This window comes from Melozone crissalis, unplaced genomic scaffold, assembly GCF_028551555.1.
Source record: "Melozone crissalis strain CALT ecotype California unplaced genomic scaffold, PUWL_Pcris_2 ptg000016l_1, whole genome shotgun sequence".
Classification (NCBI taxonomy): Eukaryota; Metazoa; Chordata; class Aves; order Passeriformes; family Passerellidae; genus Melozone; species Melozone crissalis.
Window position 1 is genome coordinate 46,923,610 of NW_026535794.1, and position 22,891 is coordinate 46,946,500.

The 22,891-nt window shown below is 35.4% G+C and overlaps 1 protein-coding gene across 1 annotated transcript in view; it reads left to right on the top strand.

Annotated features, from left to right (window-relative positions):
* BBS9 (Bardet-Biedl syndrome 9) overlaps positions 1–22,891 on the top strand; it is a 283,769-nt gene that overhangs the window by 135,318 nt on the left and 125,560 nt on the right. Inside the window, exon 20 of the mRNA XM_054273742.1 lies at positions 8,259–8,481. Within this exon, the coding sequence (XP_054129717.1) occupies positions 8,259–8,481 (223 nt within the window). The remainder of the gene's footprint in view (positions 1–8,258; positions 8,482–22,891) is intronic.

The window sequence follows — 22,891 nt, forward strand, 5'->3', positions numbered from 1 at the left end:
TTTTGAAAACACAATCTCATTTGTCAGTATTTCATAGCATATTGTATTAATAACCTAACAAGAGATATAGTGAAAGATGAAAAGTTCATCTCCAAGAATATCAGTGTTATAAAAATGGAGTATGGGCTGGGATGCAATGAGAATTTCAATAACCTTGTATTAGCATATGATTTTTCTAGTTTTTTCCTCCAGGCTGAATGTAACAAGGTCTGATTCCTTTTCCCCATACTTAAAGTTATCTCACTGATCCTAATTGTAAAGTTAATGTATGGCAAACCTATTCCTGGATGTGTAGCACTTCTTAGCAAGATGCACAATTCTTAGTATGTTTTCTTGCCTGTAGACAACCTCTGCAAGACCCAAACAGCACCTCAGTTTTCCTAACTAACTGGTGAAAAGTTATTGAGGAAAAGAAAGATGAAGTGTTAGATGATTTCAGTGCTAAAAATCAAAACAACAGACTTCTGAAGCTGGCAACAAGAGAAGTCATGCCATTCCATTCATGTAGTGTTTGCAAGAGTTTATTTCATCAGTTCACAGAAGGGGCCAGTGGTCATAAGAAGTCAAGGCAGAAAGAAAATTAAGAGGAAAAAAATCTCAAAAATCCAGGATTGGGCAATAGTGTCTACAGAAACCTATGAAATGTATGAACTTTCACTATTCCAGACAGGATGCATTAATATTACAACAAATAAGCATTACTAGATGAATAACTGTACAATTAGATAGTTAAAATTTATCTTTTGAAAAAATATGCCCTTTTCCTTGCCTCTTACCCATTCTTAAAAGACCACAGTTGTCAAGGAAAAAAACCCAACAAACGAGTTGTCAGTAAACACTATATTGCTCCAATTTTGAGATATGAGACAATTTGAAAGAAGAGTTGAGTAACACAGCCTCATTACTTGTCAAGAAGAAACCTACTGATCTAATTCTAATCTAATATTGGAAGTCTTTCTGTGCAAATGAAGAACATCCATTGCAAAAGGGTGCAGCCCATATGGAAATTCGGCTGCAGTATACAGAGGTTAAATTTTAATGGAGGAGCTAATGGAACCGTCATCTATATTCATCCTGGTATATATTTTTTTGGTCAAGCATGCACTTTGCTGAGAGTAAATTACTAATCTCAAAAGCAACTAAGAGTTAAGCAGTGTTAGAAATATTAGACTATGATCCCCACACAGAGTTTTGCTTTCTTACAGGTTTTGCTTTCTTACGCTCTTTAATCATGTTACCAGTTGTTTCATTAATACAGAAAACCCTACAACTGCTGATAACCATAACCTGTTTCTGTGAGCAGGACTTTGCTCAGAATTTGACTTGAAAAATTAATTGAAATCACAAAAGATAGAGGTCATAATCCTCATGCATGCAGCTTTCAGAACCTTTTTTTAGTAATGCTCGCTTTGCTAGATTGCTAAAACACCCACTGCTTTAAATATTTTTATTCTACAGTTTGATTTTTCCATTAGATTAGTTTAGGAACAGCGTTCCTAAATGAGAAAATACTGCCTATTCTAAAAGACAATTTTAAGAACACTACTTTGATTACTAAGCCATATGCATTTTTAACTTTTTTTCCATATCTGAAGACACTATAGAAGGAGAGTTTGGCAAATCTTGTTTTAAAGTTAAGTGTCCATAGAATAGAATCCTCCAAAAGCTATATTTATATTTAATGCAGAAGCATTTGGTCATTTGTGAACTGACAAAAATACCAGAGAAACTTTTAAATGACAATTCTACTTTCCAGGAAAGAATCTGTCATAGAGATTTTTCTCACGTGAAGTGAGAAAAAGGCTATCATAGGCTATCAATATATGTTTACCAAGTAGGACTGAAAATGAAAAGTTCTTGTAGAGAGTAGTTTATGCTGCTGGAGAGTTCCTATTAAATAAATGTTTCTCCATTGAATAGATAAAGCTGCGGTTTCTGTTATGACTGGCAATTACAGCACAGCTGTGTAGGAATTACAAGTGTGTCTGTGACAGACTTTTAAATTAACCCACTTTATTCACAATGGATTTTTGCTAAATCTGATTTTTGCAGTCTATTAACCTCAAAATGTGAAAGACTAATATTTGAATTAGATATTCTTAAGTAGCTGGAAAATAGTTGCTGGCATAAGTACTTAATATTAAATAACTCTGCACAGATCTCTTTTGCTATACTCAGACTGGTTTGATAAATATTGTAAACAGATCTCATACAGTTTCCTGTACAATCTTGATTCCTTTCTGTAGTCTTTTATTTGTTGCTCTTCACAGTCTGTTTAAACTTTTACTTTACATATCTTTTGTGCCAGGATCCCTACAGAGCTTGATTGCTCATATTGTGGGCAGAGTTACCAAGATGTTACCTTGTACTTCTCCGGATTTGCATTTTCTTTTGTCCCTTGTTTGGCTTTTATTTCTCATGTTTCAAGTAAATTGTAATTTGTTTGGAGCAGGCAAATTTTCTAAGTCCAAACCCTTAATAAGATTTAAATGTCCATAAAGCTCTTCAGAGTAGCTTGCTCTAGGTGCAGTTTGTGGTAATTGGGAGTGGGGCTGTGGCCGAGCCTCGTCCCCAGTGGGCTGCAGCTGTGTTGGTCAGGTGAGCAGCATTGGCAGCAATGAGCCAGGGAGTGCCCAGGTGCACTGACCAACCACCAAAGGGAGCAGAGGGCACACAGGTGCAATGCATCGAAGGTAATGGGATAAAAGGTTCTGATGAGGAACAAGAAGGGCAGATACTTGCAGCCTTCTGAAGTGATGTTCTCTGCATGGGCAGATGCTTGAAGCCTTCTGATATGGTATTACTCTGTTTGGGGGAATGCTTAAAGCCTTCTGAAGTTGTATGGTGTTACTCTGTGTATTGTGGCCATCTCAACTGTGCCATATGCTATTGGCATATGCTGTGACAGGTTGACTTCAGAGTACCAGCTCACAAGTAAGAATGGTTTCCATAATTTAAAGTGAAATTGATTCATCTATGGTTTTGAACTATTTTTCTAGAACTATGTGTCATACTAATTTTCTTCCTTTTTTTTTTTGCTTGTTTGTTTGGTTTTCTTTTTTTGTTTTTTTGTTATTCTGGCTCTTACTTTGTCTGAGATGTTCAAGTATATGCTCACTTTGATATAATTTTCATCAGTCTATGAATTTGTATTAGAACTGAATTTCTTTAAGTGGCAGTAGGAGTCAAAATCAAATAAGTTAATAGTATGAACGTTATGCATCATAAATGACTTTTAAAAAGGTATGACCAGAGAAAGCAGGTTTAATGTAAGAACTTCAGCTGTGGTTTTTCTGTTGTGTGCTCAATACAAATGTCCTTAGGCACTTTATAGATTTGGAATGTATTTAAGCTTGAGTCATTTGTCTGGATTTTCATCAGACTTGAATTCCATTAGTCTGTAGGATTTTGCCAGTACCTTGTTTTTTGGTTTATCCCAGTGGTAGCTTTTTGTTATTTGTATGTGTGGAGGTGCTTTTGCTTTGGTTTTTCTGTTGTGTGGTTTTTTGTGGGTTTTTTTTTGTTTTGTTGTTTTTTTTTTTTTTTTTTTTTTTTTTAAATGCAGAAGTGAATTGTAGAAGATTCCAGATAGTCTTTGGCTGGTGATTCTAATGCATTACATTAATCAAAACTGGCTTTATATTGTTACAAGGATAATTCTTCAACGAAGAAAAAATTTTTCTTAGAAAACCTTTTCTTAAAAAGTATACTGTCTCTTGGCATTGTTCAGATGTAATACATTAAGACTTCAGTACTATTTTGGTGCATTTTTTTCTGAGTGCTAAATAGATATTGAGTCTATTGGTTTGCCTTTTCTTTTATTCCGATTCTTTCCAAAAGGTCTCCTGAAGAGTTTATCAATTCTTTTTTATCCATAATTTTTCAGGAACACTAACAAGGGAGGTGTGTAATTTCCATTTCTGACAGCACAGGCAGATGTTGCATGCCTAGTTTGTGGCTTCTGTGGCTATTATCTTCTCTTTGAGACAAATAAATAAGTTAGAAATATAGAATATGCTTGAAGAATATGAGTTAGGAAGACTGGTGCCACAGTAAATTCCTGGCCAAATTTGCTGATGGTCTGTGCCTGTATTGGATACTACCAGGTCAGTAGCCATGGATTAGTGGATTGCTGGTTTGTATATGTAAGAATAAGATAATTTTTTTTCAATTGCTGTAAAAGCAGAGTGCTGAGAGGCACATGGCTGGTGTTTCTTGTGAATTAGCATAAACAATGCTTTCAGATACAGAAACCTCTGGTGCTTGAGATAAGCATAAATGCCAAAGTTGTAATTAATATTGTGAACTTCCAAGTATTCTAGCATTTTTGAAAACTGATGAAATCACTGTTGTGTCTAAAATAAAGAAATAAGATATAGCCAGGCAAATTCTTGAGTGAACAGCTGTAAGAATTCCCATCATTTGGCTGGCCCCGATTTTGCATAGTTTATGCAGTATGTTTCACATTGTGTTTGAATTCTTTCAGAACTGCCTTGATTGTCACTCCAGGATAGATTACATCATAGGCAGCTCAGAAAATGGCTGTTGCCTTAGGAGTATTATTAAAAAAGATCAAGGCTTTTAAAATAAAAGGTACACAATGAAATACTTGTCTGGCTTATGCATACAACTTAGGAATCTTGTTCAAGTTTGACTGATATGCTATTAGAATTGATTTATTTGTACTTAAGACAAATAGGTTTCATTTGTAGATCTCTGAAATATACTACCTGTATAAATGTGTTAAGAAGGTACACCTTATGAGTAAACCCACTATATCTGACAACAGAGCCCTATCAGACTTCTCCCTACCTATATGTGTTCTATGTGTCTTAACAACAACAATATGGAAATCCTTCCCTCAGATCCTGCCCCTATCTCTGTCTAGTTGACCTTGTTTTTAACCAGCTAAACTCTTGGGGAGTGGAATGTTGCAGCTAAGTGTCAGGCTACAAACAAGGTATTCTGGATGAAGCCTTATGCCAAAGTGAGTTTGAATGTATAATTATGGTCACACTCAGATATGCCATGACATCTGAGGATCCTTTGTGGCAATTTGTACAGATCACTAATGATATTTATATTAGCCATGCTAGTATCACGAATCTGCATTTGGTCTTCAGACTCCTGCAGTGTATTTGATTTGGTTTAAAGAAAGTGCCAATCTCTTCCTATTACCTAAAAGAGAAAAATAATAATGTGTCTATGCAAAACATGAAGCCCAGCCTTTCCCTGTGAAACAGTAAAATGGATGAATTAAATATCTTTCTTATCTATTTCAATTGCACAAAGATTTTGGATGATTTAATAATGCCTCTTTCTGTGAGTCTGGCATTTATTGTTGCAGTCATGGCAATGCTTGTTGGCCATAGAATGATGGATTACTGGCATCACACACCTGTTGAAGGTGTTACTTTTGGTCCTTAAATATGCAGAATTCTACACAGAAATCCATTGGTGAATATTACAATTGTGGTAGTAGAAAATGCTGCAGTCTGGGCTATAGATGAGGATACTTTCATTTTCAAACATCTCTCAGCTTTTTTAACATGTGAAGAATTTTTCTTGTTCCTTCAGTTCTCCCCTTGCACCAATACAAATTGCTGATAAATGCAGTCTTATTTGCAGCCATTAATTCTTAGTTGTACAAAATCACCTTAACAGTTTTCCAACAAGTCTTTTTTCATTTAGAGGTAGCCTTTGTGTACTCTTTCATTAATCATAAAGGCTGCTTTGGATTTGACTGGACTTACTAGGTCACCAGACCTTGAATTGGAGAAGATAGTTTTATGGTCTACTGAGAAACCAGTTTTACATGGAAATGAAATACAAGAACAAGGGTTGGAAAATGTTAAGGCTGTGGTATAAAGTAAAACGTACCTGTGTGAGCCAAGGACAGAATACTAGCCACTTTTAATTTCCTGACTTTTGTTAGCTTGTAAGTCAGTGCTTTCATTTAAATGCTTTTGCCTGCATTTTTACAACTTTTTTGGAGAGACATATTGGCCAGCTCCTGAGCTACTGTATGCTGACAACAGTTAATCATGTGTTTCTTTGTCTTTAGTGAAATTCAAGATTCCTATGTTTATGTTGTTCTTATTTTTCATGATTTGTAGTATAATTAGGAGTGGCTGGCTTGGCTGTTTTTGGTACTTTGTACATATTAAATTTCATTGCCCAGTATGTGGGAATGTAGACAGCATTTACCAGCTCATTAACCTCTTTAAACTGGCTGCAGAATGGATGATTTCCTGTCAGCATCACAGGTCACTGGATGCATTGCATTCTAATGGACTCTTTCTAGAATATTTGCAAAACGTTAAGCTACTACAGCACTGATTGATTGATTGGCATGTTTTTTCTGATTTACCTAGTTTTTGTTCTAGTTTATGGATTTTTTATGGAGGGCAAATCCAGATAAGATAAGGGGTTAATGTTATTTTTCTGAAGTCAGGAAAGCAAATGCTGACTAAGAAAACCTCACTAGGTGATCATGTTCTTTACAAAATGTAAGTATGTTATACATACACACATCACGTTTCCAGGACGCTCAGTATAGAGAATGTTTGGACAAGGATGAAGTGCATATGACTGTGTGGTTTCGCTGGTGTACTTGACCACTAATAAGCATTGGCCCTGGATCTGTTCTTAGGAGTTTAACAAGATCAGGAAGGTGGCCTTTGATTTTCTGTGATAAAAGTAGTGTCCTTCACAAAAAGCCATGATGTATTTAATTGAAGAAACCCATAAACCTTACTTGCTCAGTGGGCTATGTCAGGGTTGATGTTGTCATTCTTTCAAACATTACTCTTACTGAGTCATGGAAATTTGTATATGTAGGCAATTTTGCTGTTCAGCTTAGTGTTTTCAATCAAGTAGAAAATACCATAAGAAGGAGCTTAAAAACTAGAAGATTCTGAGTTTTCTTTTCTGACTACTCGCCTCATAAAGAGCAAGCTTGGTGTTACCTTCTGCTAGTTTAGCAGCAAGTAGAGCTGGGTGATTCCAGATTGTCATGTCAGAATTTCTAAAGTCACTAAACTTGCCAAAATAAGTCACAGCCAATCAGGAGCATTGAGAGAGCAGACACTAATGCTACAGTGGTTAAATATACTTTCCTGTTCGTGTAGGCAGCGCATACATGGAACTTGCTTACAGGTGGCTGAATACGGAGGTGTTGTGAGTCATGAAGTTAGCAGGCCACCAAGCCCTTTGTATTAGTTGCTAACTATCCAAGCTCTGTGAGATTGTAGTGAAAAGACATGAGAGAGCTTTGTGACTGTCCTGCAATTCATTAATTATAGATGCTGTGGATTAATCACATAGGCTCATCAGAATGTAATTTAAGATTCCAGAATTCATCAAGAGGAGTCAATCTGCATGTCATACTGCAAAAATGAGATCAATATAATGTATTAGATCTTATGCATTAACCTAATAACCTTGTCACAGATAGTAAGACTTCTGTCCAGAATTCTTAAAGGAATGCCTTTGATTTGTTTGTGTAAAACCACAGTATAGATTACAGATTCAAAGCTAACTTTTAAATGTGCTATTCAAGGTGCTTATTGAAAAGAAACTTGCTTTTTCTGAGTGTAATTTGTTTGTTTTAACTGGAAGTGATTACTAAGCTGGTCTTTTCATAAATATTTACAGCTTGACACTCTGCTGAAATCAAAGTCCCTGTTCATCACAGCACTGACACATGTGTGCTCATAACTTAGGGTTAATTGATCCGATAAATGGATACTGAATATCTTTGCCTTTGTGTTTTAGTCATGACGTTCTCTGCTATTGGCATATTATGCAACTCTTTGTGAGTCCAAGGAATGTATAATTGGATATATATTTTTTTTCCTGGCCTTGATGTCTCATCATGCTAATATTATATACTACATATTATGTTTTTATTTGCATCTGCATTCTGTTCTTAATTTCAAATGCCACAACTAGGAACTTCTAGTTTTCAGTTATTAATGCAACAACTGAATTTAGCTGTTCTATCTCATACTGCCCATACATGGTTACTAATGAAATTTGATTTCTCTGACCTCAATATTGGAACAAGTTTATTTTTTCAACTTTTGCTTGTACAAGTTGAAGTTGGGTTTTCATGACACTCATTAACCCCAAAACCATATTTTATGTACCAGTTTAGTTTGAAAATTCTCAGTCCATTATTTGTTACCTTATTTTTAATATGATATATCATATTGCAGTTCACCTAATTTTATTTAATTTCCTTTTCTCTAATGCAGGGTTGGGAAGAAACTGTGGATGCTGCAGTCTCTTACTTATTAAGAACTTGTTTATCAAAGAGCTCCAAGGAGCAGGCCCTGACTCTCAGCAGCCAGTTGTCCATGCCCAAAGATACCAGCAGACTGAAGAAGAACATCACCCTGTTCTGTGATAGATTGGCCAAAGGCGGTCGCCTTTCATTGAGTACAGACTCAGCCACTCAGCCAGCTGCTGCCATGCCAGGTAAAGACATGAAGCTCATGAATGTTCAGAATCCAAAGTATTTATTTGCATGTTAAAGCTAAAAATTATGCATGTTTTATTTTCTTGGCAGTTTGTTTTCCATTGATTGTGGGAACTAAACACTGTTGGTGTCATTGACAAGTAGAATGACTTAGGTAATAAGATAATTTCAAGTTTTCTTATTCTATTCAACGCTTACTATTGCTCTTACACAATAGGCACAGTAATGTAGCAAATGAAACGCAGATGGTCACTTTTATACTGAAAATTCTTATCACTTATTTCTTTGCACTTTTCAATTGGATGTGTGCATGTGAATCTGCATGTGTATGTTTCTAATGTGATGGAAAAAGGAGGAGTGAAAAGTCCTGTTTTCTGGATAAAGAAATGAATGTATTTGTATTAGTGGCTTTATGGCATATCCATATGATAAATAATGAAGTAATAATAACACTAAATAAAAAATCTGTAACTTTAGAAAGTACTAGTTAGCTGCGTGGTATCTCACAGAAAACATGAAATTGAAGATGAAACTAATTTGAATATCTATTATTTCCCATCTAGAATAAGAATGTGAGCAAGATTTCACAATAATTTACATGACTGTCAAGGAATTACTATTTTTAAAGGAAATTTTATTAATGTCCTTTTCTGTATTCTTTTTAGTTTTAGTGGGAGCAAAGTTATACTTTTCCGGAAGAGTCTGGAGTTTAGCATCTTTGTACTGTTGCAAGACATTTTCGTTCTGCTGTTTTCTTTCAGTGAGATAGACTTAGTAAACATTAGATACTCCTGGTGACTTGGAAAGTGGTATTTTTTTTCCCCATCTTACTGCTCCAGATCTGGATTGGCTGCTTGTTCAGCTTCATAATCTCCAAAACCGTAATATCACTATGGTCTTTGACCTCGGTGCCTTCCTTCTCCTACAGCAGTCTTCACATATGTAAGGAAAAGTTTGTATTTTATATATGCATCATGCTTAAACCTAGGAGTTTGTTTTGTTTGCTATATGGATATTGTTTTTGATAAAGATTGGAGTTATGTTAGGGCAGTATCTTGATTATCAATATTTTGCTTTCTTACATTATGAAGAATAATTAAATTCTTGTTTAATATAATATGGTCTGTATAATGTTTCAACAACTCAAAAGTCCTTGTTATGTGTGGCCCTCCTTTGCATGTGCCACTATAAATGATCTGGTAAAACAGCTGCAGACTATGCAGTGGTAGAAATTCTACCAACATATATTAATTTACTTTAGTGTTATACTCTTGTCATGTCTGGAACCAGACTCATAGTCATGTGAAGTGAGGCAGAATAAGTAAGTGTCATATTGGCTTTACACATTTCTGCTAGTATTTCTTTGCAAGACTAAAATATGTGCAAAGGGCATTTAATTTGTTGAACTTTGATTATATAACCATTGTTTTCTCTTCTAAGAATTTTGAAAAGGTGTGAATAGCTGCAGTTCAACTTCTTCCACCTAAGCTAATAAGGTGAATTGATTTAGTAAAGAAATTCACTTCTTCCTATTTAGTTGACTAGTGTTATTGAGTTCAAGGAGTTATGCAATTAGATTATGAGTCTTTTAGGAAAGGAGTAAAATTTGTAAATATTATAAACAAATTAGAAGAAATATTGCTCTGGATAGTCTTTGCATTTACTCATTAACTGTTGAAAAAATATAATTTTTGAAAGAGGTTGAAACTAAAAAATGTTATCTTAATAATTGAGAAGCTCATTAGAGAGAAATACTTCTGTCAAATGCTCAGAATAGCATAGTATTTAAATAGCTACCCTCCAGCAGGATTTGCTGTGTGATTTGAAACTGTGTCTTTGAACAGACGGAGAAAACTTAGAACTTCTTTGTGAGAATAAAGGTTTTACTGACACTTTTTAAACTTGTTTGTCTTGTCACCTGTTCAGTTTCTCTCTGGCTATCTCTACCTTGGCAAGTAATGTGGTCTGTTAGAAGCAGATCTGTTGAGGCTGGCAATGTGATTTGTATCTCATCTTTGTTTCAGAACTAGCTCTGTGCCTGTACTAATTCCTCATTAGCAGTTGGAGTGCTCTAGGTACATTTCTGGAATTCATTTGCCTGGTTAGATTTACTAAAAGAAATGAATTCCTGTGCTCAGGACCAGTCCTCAATATGAAAACAGTGCTGTTAGTAGGGATAATCAAAAAATTTTGGCTCACTGTTGAGTCCAGCTAAAAGCACCTGTTGTCTCTACACATGGAAGAAATTGAGAATGGTGCCTTATTATAAAGGGAAACCAGTACACAAAATATCTGTGCTGTTGAGTCAAGAGCTCTTTGATAATGCCTAGAAAACAGAGAAACTCCTTTTCCCAGCCCTTTAAAGGAGAGAACTGGAATAGGTACAGGCGAACAAGGTAGAACCATATGTGGAAAGGGAGACACAGAATTGTATTTGTATCTGAGGATTTATGGTGCGATACTGGATGGTAATGTAGGGGCAAGTTCTTCAGGATGTTTAAGCTCCAAGCCAAAGATGGTCCCATAATTATTCAGTAGGGTCGTGAGCATTAGTTTGAGGATTTTGTTCAATACCACTTTTTCTTAAGACCATTCTTTTTCTTAATGACGAAAACCCCTTTTTCCATAGTAATCAACTTAAAAAAAAGTTCTTTTAAAGTGCCTAGTACCCTTCTCGTATTGCAGCACTGCAGCAGTAGGCTCAATTTCTAGAAGTTATATTTAATGTGTTCAAGATGGTGTACCCTGAAATCTAGAGAAATTGCCTGAAGCCACATTAAAAAGCTGATGATTACCTTGAAGTGTGTAACTATTTGAAAGATGCCTTCAAAAGTGGTTGTCAATATTTATAGTTAATCCAAGAGTATATGTTAGAGGTAGACCATGGTCTCTCCTGGGTCTGGTTTAGTTCACTATTTTCTTTGATAACTTCACTGATGGAATATGGGCATGAATGTTAATATTGTGGCTTTGCAACAAGCTTGCACTAGTTTGAGGCATATTGAGAGAGCAATAATTCTGATCTTGATAAATTAGAGGAGGATCTAAAGTTATTAAGACAATTTTCAGTTGAAGCAAGCGCCAAGGACTCTAGCAAGTAACAATCTGACAAACTAAAATTTGAGAAGTAATTTCATAAGCACTGTTGCCATAGGATAGGCTTGTGGGGTTATATTGGGCTGTCAACTGAGAAGACGACAGCAATATGTTTTTCTTCATTTTCTTCAAAATTCACCACTAAAGGTGAATTCCAACTTTGGGATGTAGTCATATGGCTTTTAATGAGGAGATATGTATTTCTTTCTGTTCTTCATGAGTAGAATTCACAGGGAGCACAATTTAAGGAAAACCTTAAATTGAATAGAGTTCAGTTTTGTTTCTTCTGAGGGAAAAATAAAGAGAAATTTCATGAGGGACATGATAGTTTTCCAGTATGTAAGATGTTCTTATATGGGTGATTAAAATTGAATCAGAATCATTGGCTAAATATGATTATAGCTGTAAACCACATCAGGCTATATCATGTACTGTGTTGCCTTTGGCAGTGCATAAATGGCTGGATGAGAGGAACGGTGAGGGGTTAAGGGCCTGGTGCCAGCCCCAAGTGTGGGTCAGTGCCAGGGAAGTGCTTGGAAAGGTGCTGTAGACCACCCACATTGTCATATATTGAGTTTAATGGGTGTGAGAATTTATAGCATAAATCTGATGACCTGCAGTGAGTTAAGTCTGTAGCTTTTAATGGTTTCTTATAATATCTGTGTGTGTTGTGCAGGATTGCTTTTAAAACCTTGATGAGTATAAAGTGTGGGTGTTTGAAAACTTGTTTAGATGTCAGTCTGATTGGAGGCCTGTTTACAATATTGCTTTACCCATATTTTGGGAAGCTCAGTTAATCTTTGACTAGAATGCTATCCTGCTTTGCCTGTGATAGCTCCTGATGAGGTGAGCAAATACTGCCTGTATCAGTTCAAGGCTTTGTTCAAGCAAGGAGTTTTAAATTTAAATAAGGACCTCATTTTTCTTTAGAGCATACTTTTTCTTCTGCTTTGTTTTTTTTTTTTTTTTTTTTAACTCCAGTGTTTATCTCTTGGCTTCATTAGGACATCATTGTACTGTGTTTTAGCATGATTTACTCACATAGTTAAGTATAACTGGAGCAGTAGAAAAAATGTTATTTAACCAGAAAGTCAATTACTGATCTTCATTGCTGAAATCTGTGGAATGCCAAAGACTGTAATCTGCCCAGATGGCTGAATCCTTAGAACTGAAATTATAAGGAAAAGGATAAATATTTTGAAATATGAAACTTTCAAATATTACACTTACACAAAACTATTTATAAGTTTTATAAAGTTAGAGCTAGAAGGCAAGATGACTGCCCATCTAGTTTTTCCCTTTGTATAGTAATGGGGTTAAGGGATTCAGAACATCAATGTCAGAGTTTATCTGAACTCATAAACACCTTGAGCAATATCTTGATAGCGGTTATACTAGTTTAGTGTCATTGTTGGAAGGTTTTACTAATGTTTGATATGTATGATTTTTCCTGCAAATCAGAGTGTTTTATTGTGAATATTGAAAGTGGAGCTGGCAGTTAACGATGTTCTTTAATTATTTGAAACTTTGGAATGTTTTTGGTACATTCCTCTAGTAACTTTTCTTTTATGCTAATTGTGACAAAATGCTAGCATTCTTTTTATGAATGATTTTTAGTCTTGCTCTTTGTTTACCAAAGTGGAATACTTTTCCTTTAGTCTGTGCAGGAAGTATATCGTACTGCACTCTGCTCTATTTTAATTTCAAGACCCTTTTCTACAAATTTGTTTCCTAACCAGATGTTTCCCATTCTGTATTTATACAGAATCACCATGGTGGTGTTTACTTGACTAGATACTTTGTTTTCCTAGGTTTTTAATTTATCAAGTTGATTATAATTTTATTCTGTATAATAATGGTTCTACCATTTAGATTATGAATGGGTAAATGCAAGCTTTAAAGGCAATGTTCTTTACCACATGAAGTATATATATGCATCCGGAATCTATATTCATACTTTAGAAGACAAATTTTTCTAGGGTTTCTTTTCCTTGCATAAGCTTATAAAAACCTGTTTTCAAAATCTTGTGGTGGTATTTAAGAGTGAATACTGCCCCTTTGAAAGCTCTTTTCTTCACTGGAAAACTGGGATGAAACAGAATGTGTCATATTCCTTAAGGAACTCTCTGTTTACATGCTATTGAACTTGGGGAGGATGTTAGTATTAATTGGAAAAACATGTGGATTTGAGATCCTGGGAGAGTAATATTAATCTATATATGAGAATTAGACATAAATATTACTGCAAGTTCTTAATACAGTGAATGTATCTGAAGAAAGACTAGTAATGGTTTGATCTGAAGAAATAGGATTTTTGTAGTTGCAAATTCCCCTCTTACACCCTTAATTATGAATTTTTCATTGGCCATTAGTGGAAGAGAACATGCAGTCTAAGTCAAGTTCTCCAGCTTTAAGAGACTTAAATTCAGAATATCTTGAAAAATGTAGCGGCTTCCATTTGTACTCAGGCAGGTTCCAGTCTGTGTTTGTAACATTATCTTGGTAGCAATTACAGCAACTTCTTTTCCCCCTGGAGAAGTTAGAATCATGCAGTTTGAATTTCAAGTAGCCTGAAGAAGGCACAGATGCAGAAGTTGCCCCAAGGCCCAGACAATGCTTTTGAACCACCAGCAGATACTTATGAAAATCATGTGAGGCTGGCAGAGCATGGTTTGAGATCTTTTCCTGTAGCTTACATATTGTGAGCTTGAGACCATGATGCATTGTCAGTTTTGTGTAGCCTCTCATGGGGTGCAAACAAGTGTATAAAAATGAGTTGTTTCTCACTGATGTGAGAAAGTCCAGTGCTGTTTATTTCTGCAGAAGACTGTAGTCCATAATGAAGTATGAGTCTCACTTAAGATATTTTCCATATATTTTCTGTAGGAATAAAATATTGAACTACTTTTCTGTTTTTCCCTTCGTAACCCTTCATGTTTTTAGATTTTTTCTTATTTTAGTTTTAATATATTGGGTATTCATAATGATTTTTTAGGACTGCTTAATAAATCTATGTAAGGAAGAGTATTCACAAAGGTTGTTGAAAGTACTTGAAAGGATTTTGTAGACCTGAGCACTGATCAGTGCTGACTGATGAAACTGGTGGTCATTGACCAAATTAGATTCAGCGTTTTACCCATCTTTATCATAGTACCCCTCACCTGTTTCCCCTCTTCCCTACCTGCTTCCATTCAAGTAGCATTTCCAACAGTGTCTAAAGGACATAGGTAAGTATCTTTGTATTCAGGAAATCTAAACCTTAGTCATAGTGCTTATTTCTCATTGAAAATCCCTTTGCTAAGGACTTTTTTCTTAAATGTACCTGGAGGCTTTTACTCCCCAAAGCACATTATAATGTGTCAATTAATTCCTGCAGATTTCTTGGCACAGGCCCTTAAATATGAAATTGACATTAAGTGGCTTTAACTGTTGTAAGGCAAACTCTAATTCATCTTTTCTAACTTCCTTAAAATCATACAGGTTGATCAATTAAATAACTATGGATTTCCCTGGGAAGTGGGTTGTTTGCAGTCAGTGAAAAATTATTGTTTTAATGTATAATATAAAACTGAACTCCTCACTTAAATAGAAGCATAGTAAGATTGTTTTACATTTGCTGGCTAAATTTATTTAATATGTATATAAAGTGTAGCTATGTATTACTGAAGAATTGTATTCATTATTCTTCATTTTCTTAAATGCTCAAAACTTCTATTTACCTGTTTTGAAAGTTAATGTATATTTGCAGGTTGAAAAGTTGCGTACTACTTATATTGAAACCAAAACAGATCTATCATCACTATAAGTATTTCTGAAATTCCCATATTTTTCATACTGCCTCAAAGTAAACATAGATTTGGTAAAATGTGTACTGTCTTCTCCTTTTAGTTCTTCCTTCAAGTAAAGCTACCTGAATGGCTCTGATTCATTTTTTCCCCCCTCTGGTTTTCCTCAATTGTTTTCTGTATTTCTCCTCTCTACATTTGGCTTCAGTGGTTTCCTTCTCCATCCTGTGCCCTGTGATGTCCATGCAACTCCATGCAGAGTCCTTGCACTGTGATAGCTGGAGCAAGTACCCCCACTAGCCACCCAGGGGAGTAAATGAGTCTGACAGGGAGAGGTGGCAACAAAAGGGTAGGAAGATCTTTTCTGGTCAGCTGTCAATCTGGGGCCCCCAAAGCAGTAACTGCAGGGAAAATCCTGTGGTACCAGTCTGGATCTATCAGGCAGGGAGGTTTTTACAAGGTTTGACAAAGGCATAACAGAGACTAAATCCATAAACAGTGCAATCATTGTGTGCTTCTGTGTCCAATTTGTGCAGCTCTGCATGGCTGAACTGTTGTGCCAATTTAAGCATAACTTTCTTCTCTTCATCTAATTGCAATGATAATCACATAAGACTCATAAGAGCAAAGAAGTTGCTCTGACTCTTGCAGCCCTTGGCATTGTCATATACTCCTGTTAAATTGTGTTGGGTGAGCTAACAATGAGATATGATATACTCTATAATGGAACATGATGCAATGCTGCAGCTTTAATTCAGCTTCTAGTTCTTTGTGTTGAAAAGATTTCTCCAGAAAATTATCAGCTGTTCACAATGGACAGTTCTACCTTGATATAAAAGCCTAGAAATAAATGAATAGTAATATATCAAACATTTTAAACTAATTGTTTGGGTTCCATTTTTGAGACTAAAATATTTCCCTTGTCCCATAAAGCTGATTTAGTGAAAAGGAAGGGGAGTAGCAAGTCATTAGGGAGAATTTTGGGAGAGCTTACAGCAACAAGTTTTTGTGGTTCCTGAAGAAAAGCTTAAGAACAGTTTAGTGGAGCCAGAAACTTGATTGCTTGGCTCTCTGATGTGAATCTTTACTCTTTGTAATTTCTTTCCATTGTAAGTTCATTAGCTCTTTAAAACTTTTATTTCTATTGCTTTAGTAACATCAGTCATTTATTTATATGGAAAGGAAAATTGAACTATGCAGGAGACAAGTGATGTTCCTAAGGTCATACTGTAATACCCGTGTATAAACAGAGTTCAAACATGCCTTGCAGTCTTGTCGTAGCTCCTATGTGCACTTTTTTTTTAGGTGTTTTGCTATTAAAACACAGATTAGGAGATTGTGGTGAGCCTAACAACACATTGCAGCCTGTTCTTGCATCATTGGGCTTGTTTCAGGAACTGAAAGCAGGAACTCTGAATGTCAGACATGGGAAGAAAGTAGGGAACAATGTCTGAGGTGGTCTTTAATTTTAATTCACTTGGTCAACTTTCATCACCCTGCAGGACTCAAATGATATTTCCCCAAGTGGTTAATTTTCAGGGATTATATAAATAATGGTAAAGCATTCGAATATTTTTTTAAATTGAAATGAAAGCACTGATAGAAAATATAAGCTTTTTTTTTTTCCCCTCAGGGCAATCCAAGTTCCAGTGTTGTGAAAAGGGGAAAAATAAGATGGAAGAGTAGTAAGACACATTTTTTTGTAGGGTTGTGAAAAGGTTTTTATTATGTTGTTTAGAACATCTCCCCTCCTCAATTGATATTACAGCTGGCAAAAACCACAGGGGAAAGGAGTACAAAGGTTAAGAAGGCTAAAGCAATAACATTTTTTAAAAAATGAATAATTTAGAGAGGAAAATGTCATGCATAATGAATAAAAAAGAAGTCCCTCTTGAGATTTGGGATTCATTCATTTGTGGTTCTGTGAAATTTAGTTGGCAGTATTGCAATTCCAACTTGCCTCAACTAAGCAGAGTTCGGATCAACACATTAGTGCCTTGGTGTGCACGCTTCTATTGCTGGCTCTTTGCGTTGAAATTAAATTTTAATATGTCCTACGTAGGTATAAGTGGTCACAAATGATTCATAATGTTGAGGTAAGCTTTTGGTGAAAATAATTGTCAGTTGAAAAAATTTCCCCTAATGATCCTGCTTGTCACTGGACTTTATTTTCTGTGTTGTTTGAAACCATTAGAGACCACAAGCAAAAATAAACTTCTAAAATCTGCATTAATAAAGTAGTTGTTCAAAACGATGGAAAAAGTATTGCTAATGGAGAAAAGTGTACAGTCTCTGACCTTCCATTGCAGAAGATTCAATAATAGCAGGTAAGAAAAAAATTAAACCTAAAATCTGGATAGTTATTTTTAGGGGCCACAAATATTGTCATTTAAAAAAATATAGCCAGATTTTAAGTATGTAGCATAATAATTTTATTTAAGGTATGATATTAATGAAGATTCAGTCTTGTATGTCTAGTTAGTCTTTGGATTTCCACTTACCAGGTTTCTTGGTTCCTCTAAGCTTTTGTTTCCTGTGAGGTTTGAAGAACAGCCTATGAGAGCAGCTTATATGATGAAGTGTGCTGGTATTTGTACATGAGCTGCAGGCATTTGAAGACCATAATTAGCTCTGCAGTTTGCATGACATTACTTTTCCTTTGCAATCCCTATCTGCATAAGACCACCAAAAAATTACTGGGGTTGTCTACCTTTAAGTACAACCATGGCAAATTATCCATCCACAAGTAGTTATAAGCAGAGAGATGATACAGATGAATGAAGCAGGATATGTCAAGTGTAATGACTTATTCAGTTTCTTCTGATGGGCAGCAGCATCCTTCAGTCAAGCAGAGATGCAACTGCTTATGTATCAGGACATGTTGTGACTAGTATTTCAGGTAGCACAATCCGTTTATTTTTCATTTGCTATTCTTGCTTTTTTGGCTCATTTAGGTTGAGTTAACCCAATTCTCTTATGCTGCCATAAGTTAGGTGCACCTTAGCTGAAATTGCTGGTGTTACATTGTTATAAACTGCCCTAAGCAAGTGTGACCAGAATGAGATAGTTGTTTGCATAATTATTTTTTTTATATATGTTATCACTGAATTTGTCTTACACCTCTTGAAGGTCTGTTTAATCTTTGGTTTAAAAACATTAAGTGAATGTTTGGTCTTCAGTTTAAAAAAAATAAAACCCCACTTGAACAATAAAGATATTAATGCTATTTTTTTCTTAAATATTAAGTCACTTTAAAAGGAAGGGGTTTGTGTATGCAAGATTGATTTCATCATTTCAATTATGTTGGAATGTAGTGTACATGTAGTGTAAGTAACATGTACAAGTCTGTGGAACTCTGTGGTGAATTAGCAGTGTAAAACTATATGTACATCGCTAACACCATTTACAGTGTATTTGCTCTTCCATATTACCATAAAGCAGTCCAATAAATCTAAACCTAGTGAAAATTTCATATTTTATACATACAGAACTGATTTTTCAATTACTTCAGACTTTTTCAGAGCCTAATCCAAATCCTGATGAAATCTGTGGGAGTTTTTCCATAGACTTCAGTAAGCTTTGGCTCAGGCCCCCACTTTTCAATTTTTCAAACAGATTTGCCAGAAATCTGCAGAAAGCCAGGCACTTGGAAAGTTTTTACTTGCAAAGTACAGCTGGTTTTGAGTTGCATGCAGGAAAGTTCCCAGTGCTTTTCTGAAACAAAAAAAAAATAGTTTTAAAGATCTTTTAACTTTAGTTAAAAGGGTGACTTTAACATTTGAAGCTGAAATTTCCTTGGTCTTAGTTTAAGCATGACAAACTCTGTACTAGTAGATTGTTTTTAAAATGCATAACTGTATGTTAACAAAGCTTTAAACTGCAGCTTGAATATAACTTGAGCAAAAATTTTCTTGGGTTGTGAGTTTCAGAGAGCCAGGGATGTCTGTACTAATAAATGATTTCTTTATTTTTGGTGTTTGTTTTTTTGCTCTTTTTTTTTCTTTTTTGCTTTTTTTCTTTTCTGCAGTGGTAAGCTACACTGCAATTAAAGAATTATTCCCTGAGGTTAACTGCACTAATTTGAGAGAGAGCTCCTGAACTTCAGGGAAAATGTTACCCAGCCAGCTCCATCTGGTGATGTAGGGTGGTTTTCAGTGCCTCTGGGTGGTTGGATCCCAGACTTGGAGGTAGATGTGATTGGACATGCTGTGTTTTAGAGAGCATGAGACACAGCCTGTGCCTTGGCCAGCATCACTCATACCCTTACACAGCAGCCTAAGGATTACATAGTGCCATTTTAAGGCAGCATCCTGGGTTGTGAATGACAGTCAATGTTCCTCAGTAGCTACATTGTGAATTGGACCCCCATGGTCTTGATGGATTTTTCTTAGGGAGAAAAAGGGCAGCATCTTCTTGAATCTAAATGCCTGACATTTTACAAAGCTGTGTATCATCAGTATTAAGCCTGCAGATTTTTTTTTTATTTTTCTGAATTTTTAAAGAACAAGAGAGTGTTTAGGACTGTTTTGCTTTTTGTGAGCAGTCAGTTGTTATGTCTATTCATGAGCCTGCTATCAGTGGTTCAGCTAATGTTCCCGTGGTAAATGAAGGTCTGTAAATTCATGTTTCCCTTGCCCCTGTGTTTATTCAGACTTGCCCATCCCTAAGAATTTGATCTGATATCTGAGCTGGAAAATGTCATCAAATCAAGCATATGTGGTGCTTCATGACTCTGGCAGTTAAAATTGTTAAAAATAATACTTTTTTTTTCTAATTATGTCCTGGCTGAAACACAAAGACTGATGATAACAAGGATGCAAAAGGAAGGAGTTAATAAGCTTGAATCCTTAAGGTTTTATTTACATTCAGTTACACTTTGAGGCAAAGACTTAGCTCATGCTCTACTAATTAGAATATTGCTAAAGAACTAATTGAAAAGTAACGTGTACTTAGCTACATAATGCTGAAGTTTTCTTTTTAGGATTGTAAAAGCCTTCAGCAAACGGGTAAAAACTGCAGGCTTGATGAGTTTCATGCGATTATCATGGTAGGCTGCATATCTGGTGGGTGTTTGCTGCATGTTCTAAGTGCAAATACCACAGCAGGGTGCCCTGCCAGGAGCTCTGTTTTTTGATGAAAGATGTACTTTATTAATTCTGACCCTAACCAAAGCTTGACTTATTCCACTTTAAGAAAACTAGTTAACTTTAAATTAGAGATATCACCAAAAAGGGTATTACTTCAAAGTTGGGAAATGATTAGGGGGATGTTCCACTGTTTTAATTGAGTTTCAATTTTAATTACTTACTGTCTTCTATGTAACAATAAACAGCTGTGCCACACTCTGTGTTTCAAAGAACATTTACTCAGCCTTTAAATTTACCATTAGAGATCAAAGAGAAGGTCTGATGTATATGGATGATGAAGGATGCCTCAATTCAAATGGATGGGTGAGCAGAAATAGTGCAGCTAGAGGTAATAAATATTATGAACAACCTTTTTAGTGTAAGTTATGTGGTGCTGAACTATATTAAATTTTATGGCTGCATTGAGAAATCTTTTATAATTATCTTAAAACTCTATCAGTATTGATAGGCATGTGTTTCTTCTAGCGCATTTTTCAAATAAACTTTTCAGTCAAAACTGAGGGGTTTTAAAGTGAAAATAATTGTCGGTGACATTCTTGAAACCAGCTTATAAATAAATGGATGCTTGAATTACATATAGGGATTAGTGGAGGACATTTCAGGGTAAAATCTTGTTGAATGATCAGACTTTCCAATCTTAAAATCTATTTAAATAGATATGAATTACTTGATTTTATTTTCTCTAAAATGGAGCAGGTTTCTTGTAACCAGAGTAGTCATTAGGGGTATTAGGTTGCTGTTCAGAGATGCTTAAATGAAGTTATGAACTGACATTCTCATTTGAATCAGATGGTTAATAAAAAATGGAACAATGCGACAGGAGTTAGGCAGGAGATTTCAGTTAGCACAATAAATTATATTAGATATCCTGAGTCTGTTTACATTTTACCAGAAAGTTGTTGAGTTGAGATGGGAGAGATTCTATGGAGTAATACAAAATAGACTCCAGCCAGATATGATGAAATAGTTAAAGATGTTAAGATCTAGAAAGGGTCATATAATGTGTTAGAGACAGGATTTTCTTATGCTCCTGTGATGAAAAGTCCTTCTGAAAGTAAGACAAGTTCTTATGATGCCTTTGGCAGTAAACATCTGCCATGTTTTCCTACAAAGGAACTGCATTGGCAGAATTAATGCTTTGCAATTATATCCCAGTCTGAGGAGAAAAAATGAAGCAGTTGTGCTTGGATACTTCATTTAATTAGTTATCAAGGGAAAAATGCTTGTTGTACAATTTTATAACAGATTTCTCAAATATTTGCAAATAAAAAACACTAGTGTCTGTCAAAAAGAGCCTTGGTTTTCGTCATTTTTGCAGCACATTAAAACCAGTTTTCTTCTAGCTTAGCGTGAAATTGATTCTCATGTGGATAAGTTGGTTCTCTCTGGCTATTGGATTGTCTACATTGTATGACATAATTTTGGTTAGTATAGTTACAGTGTATATTGTAAACCTTGTGAAGAAATAGAAGAAGTGTTCAGTTGTACTACTCACAGTTAATCTACTGTGAATTTGGGTCCGTGGTATGTAAAAGATATTCCTTCCAGTGTGTACTTTGTGATTCACTGTAAAATAGGAAGCTTTTTTTGTAACACATTGCCAAACCAAGAAAGAATGATTTGACCCAACAAATGAAATCTTTATTTAATGCAGGTATACCACTTTAGCAGGCTTGACCATCAGTGTTTGGGAGTAGGTGTTAAGGGAGTGATAATCATTCGTTTGCAGACCTGTGGTAAGGTTATGCTAAGGAGAGCTTTATTTTGTCTGTTTGACACATTGGCTAGTAAGAAGGAAAGATCTTTGTTGTATTTTTGCCAGTTGAAGAATTAACCTTAGAAGAATGAAAAAGGAATAGTTATAGTGGTATACACCATTAAGAGTCACCATGGCAGGCTGCTTTAAGAAATTCTTGGCAGGTGCAGCAGTCTGGTCCTTCTGAACAGTGAAATAATTGCTCTGATCAACAAGATAAGGATGAAATACTGGCCCCATTGAAGCCATTGGGAGTTTTGCCGTTGACTTAATTTAGTCAGGATTTCTCCTGTTTATTTTACAGCTCTGTTACTGTTCTAACATTTGTGTAGTGTTTGATAATCTGACTTAGCAGAATGCATGACAGTGAACCCTGAAGTGGACTTCTTTTAAAAGTACCTTCATAGTCTGAATTCACATCAGGTGGGTCTTTTTTCAGTGTTTGGACAAAGGGAAGGTACAGAAGGTTATTTTTTCTGTAGCTTTTTGCAAATTTGATTTTAGTAGAAAGGAAAACACAACTACAGAATTCTTTGTTGTGAGGAAAAAACTAGAGGACTGCAGAAGCCTCATTTTTCCTTGTAACTCTGATGCTCTGATAGCACTGCTATACTCTTGTCTCTGT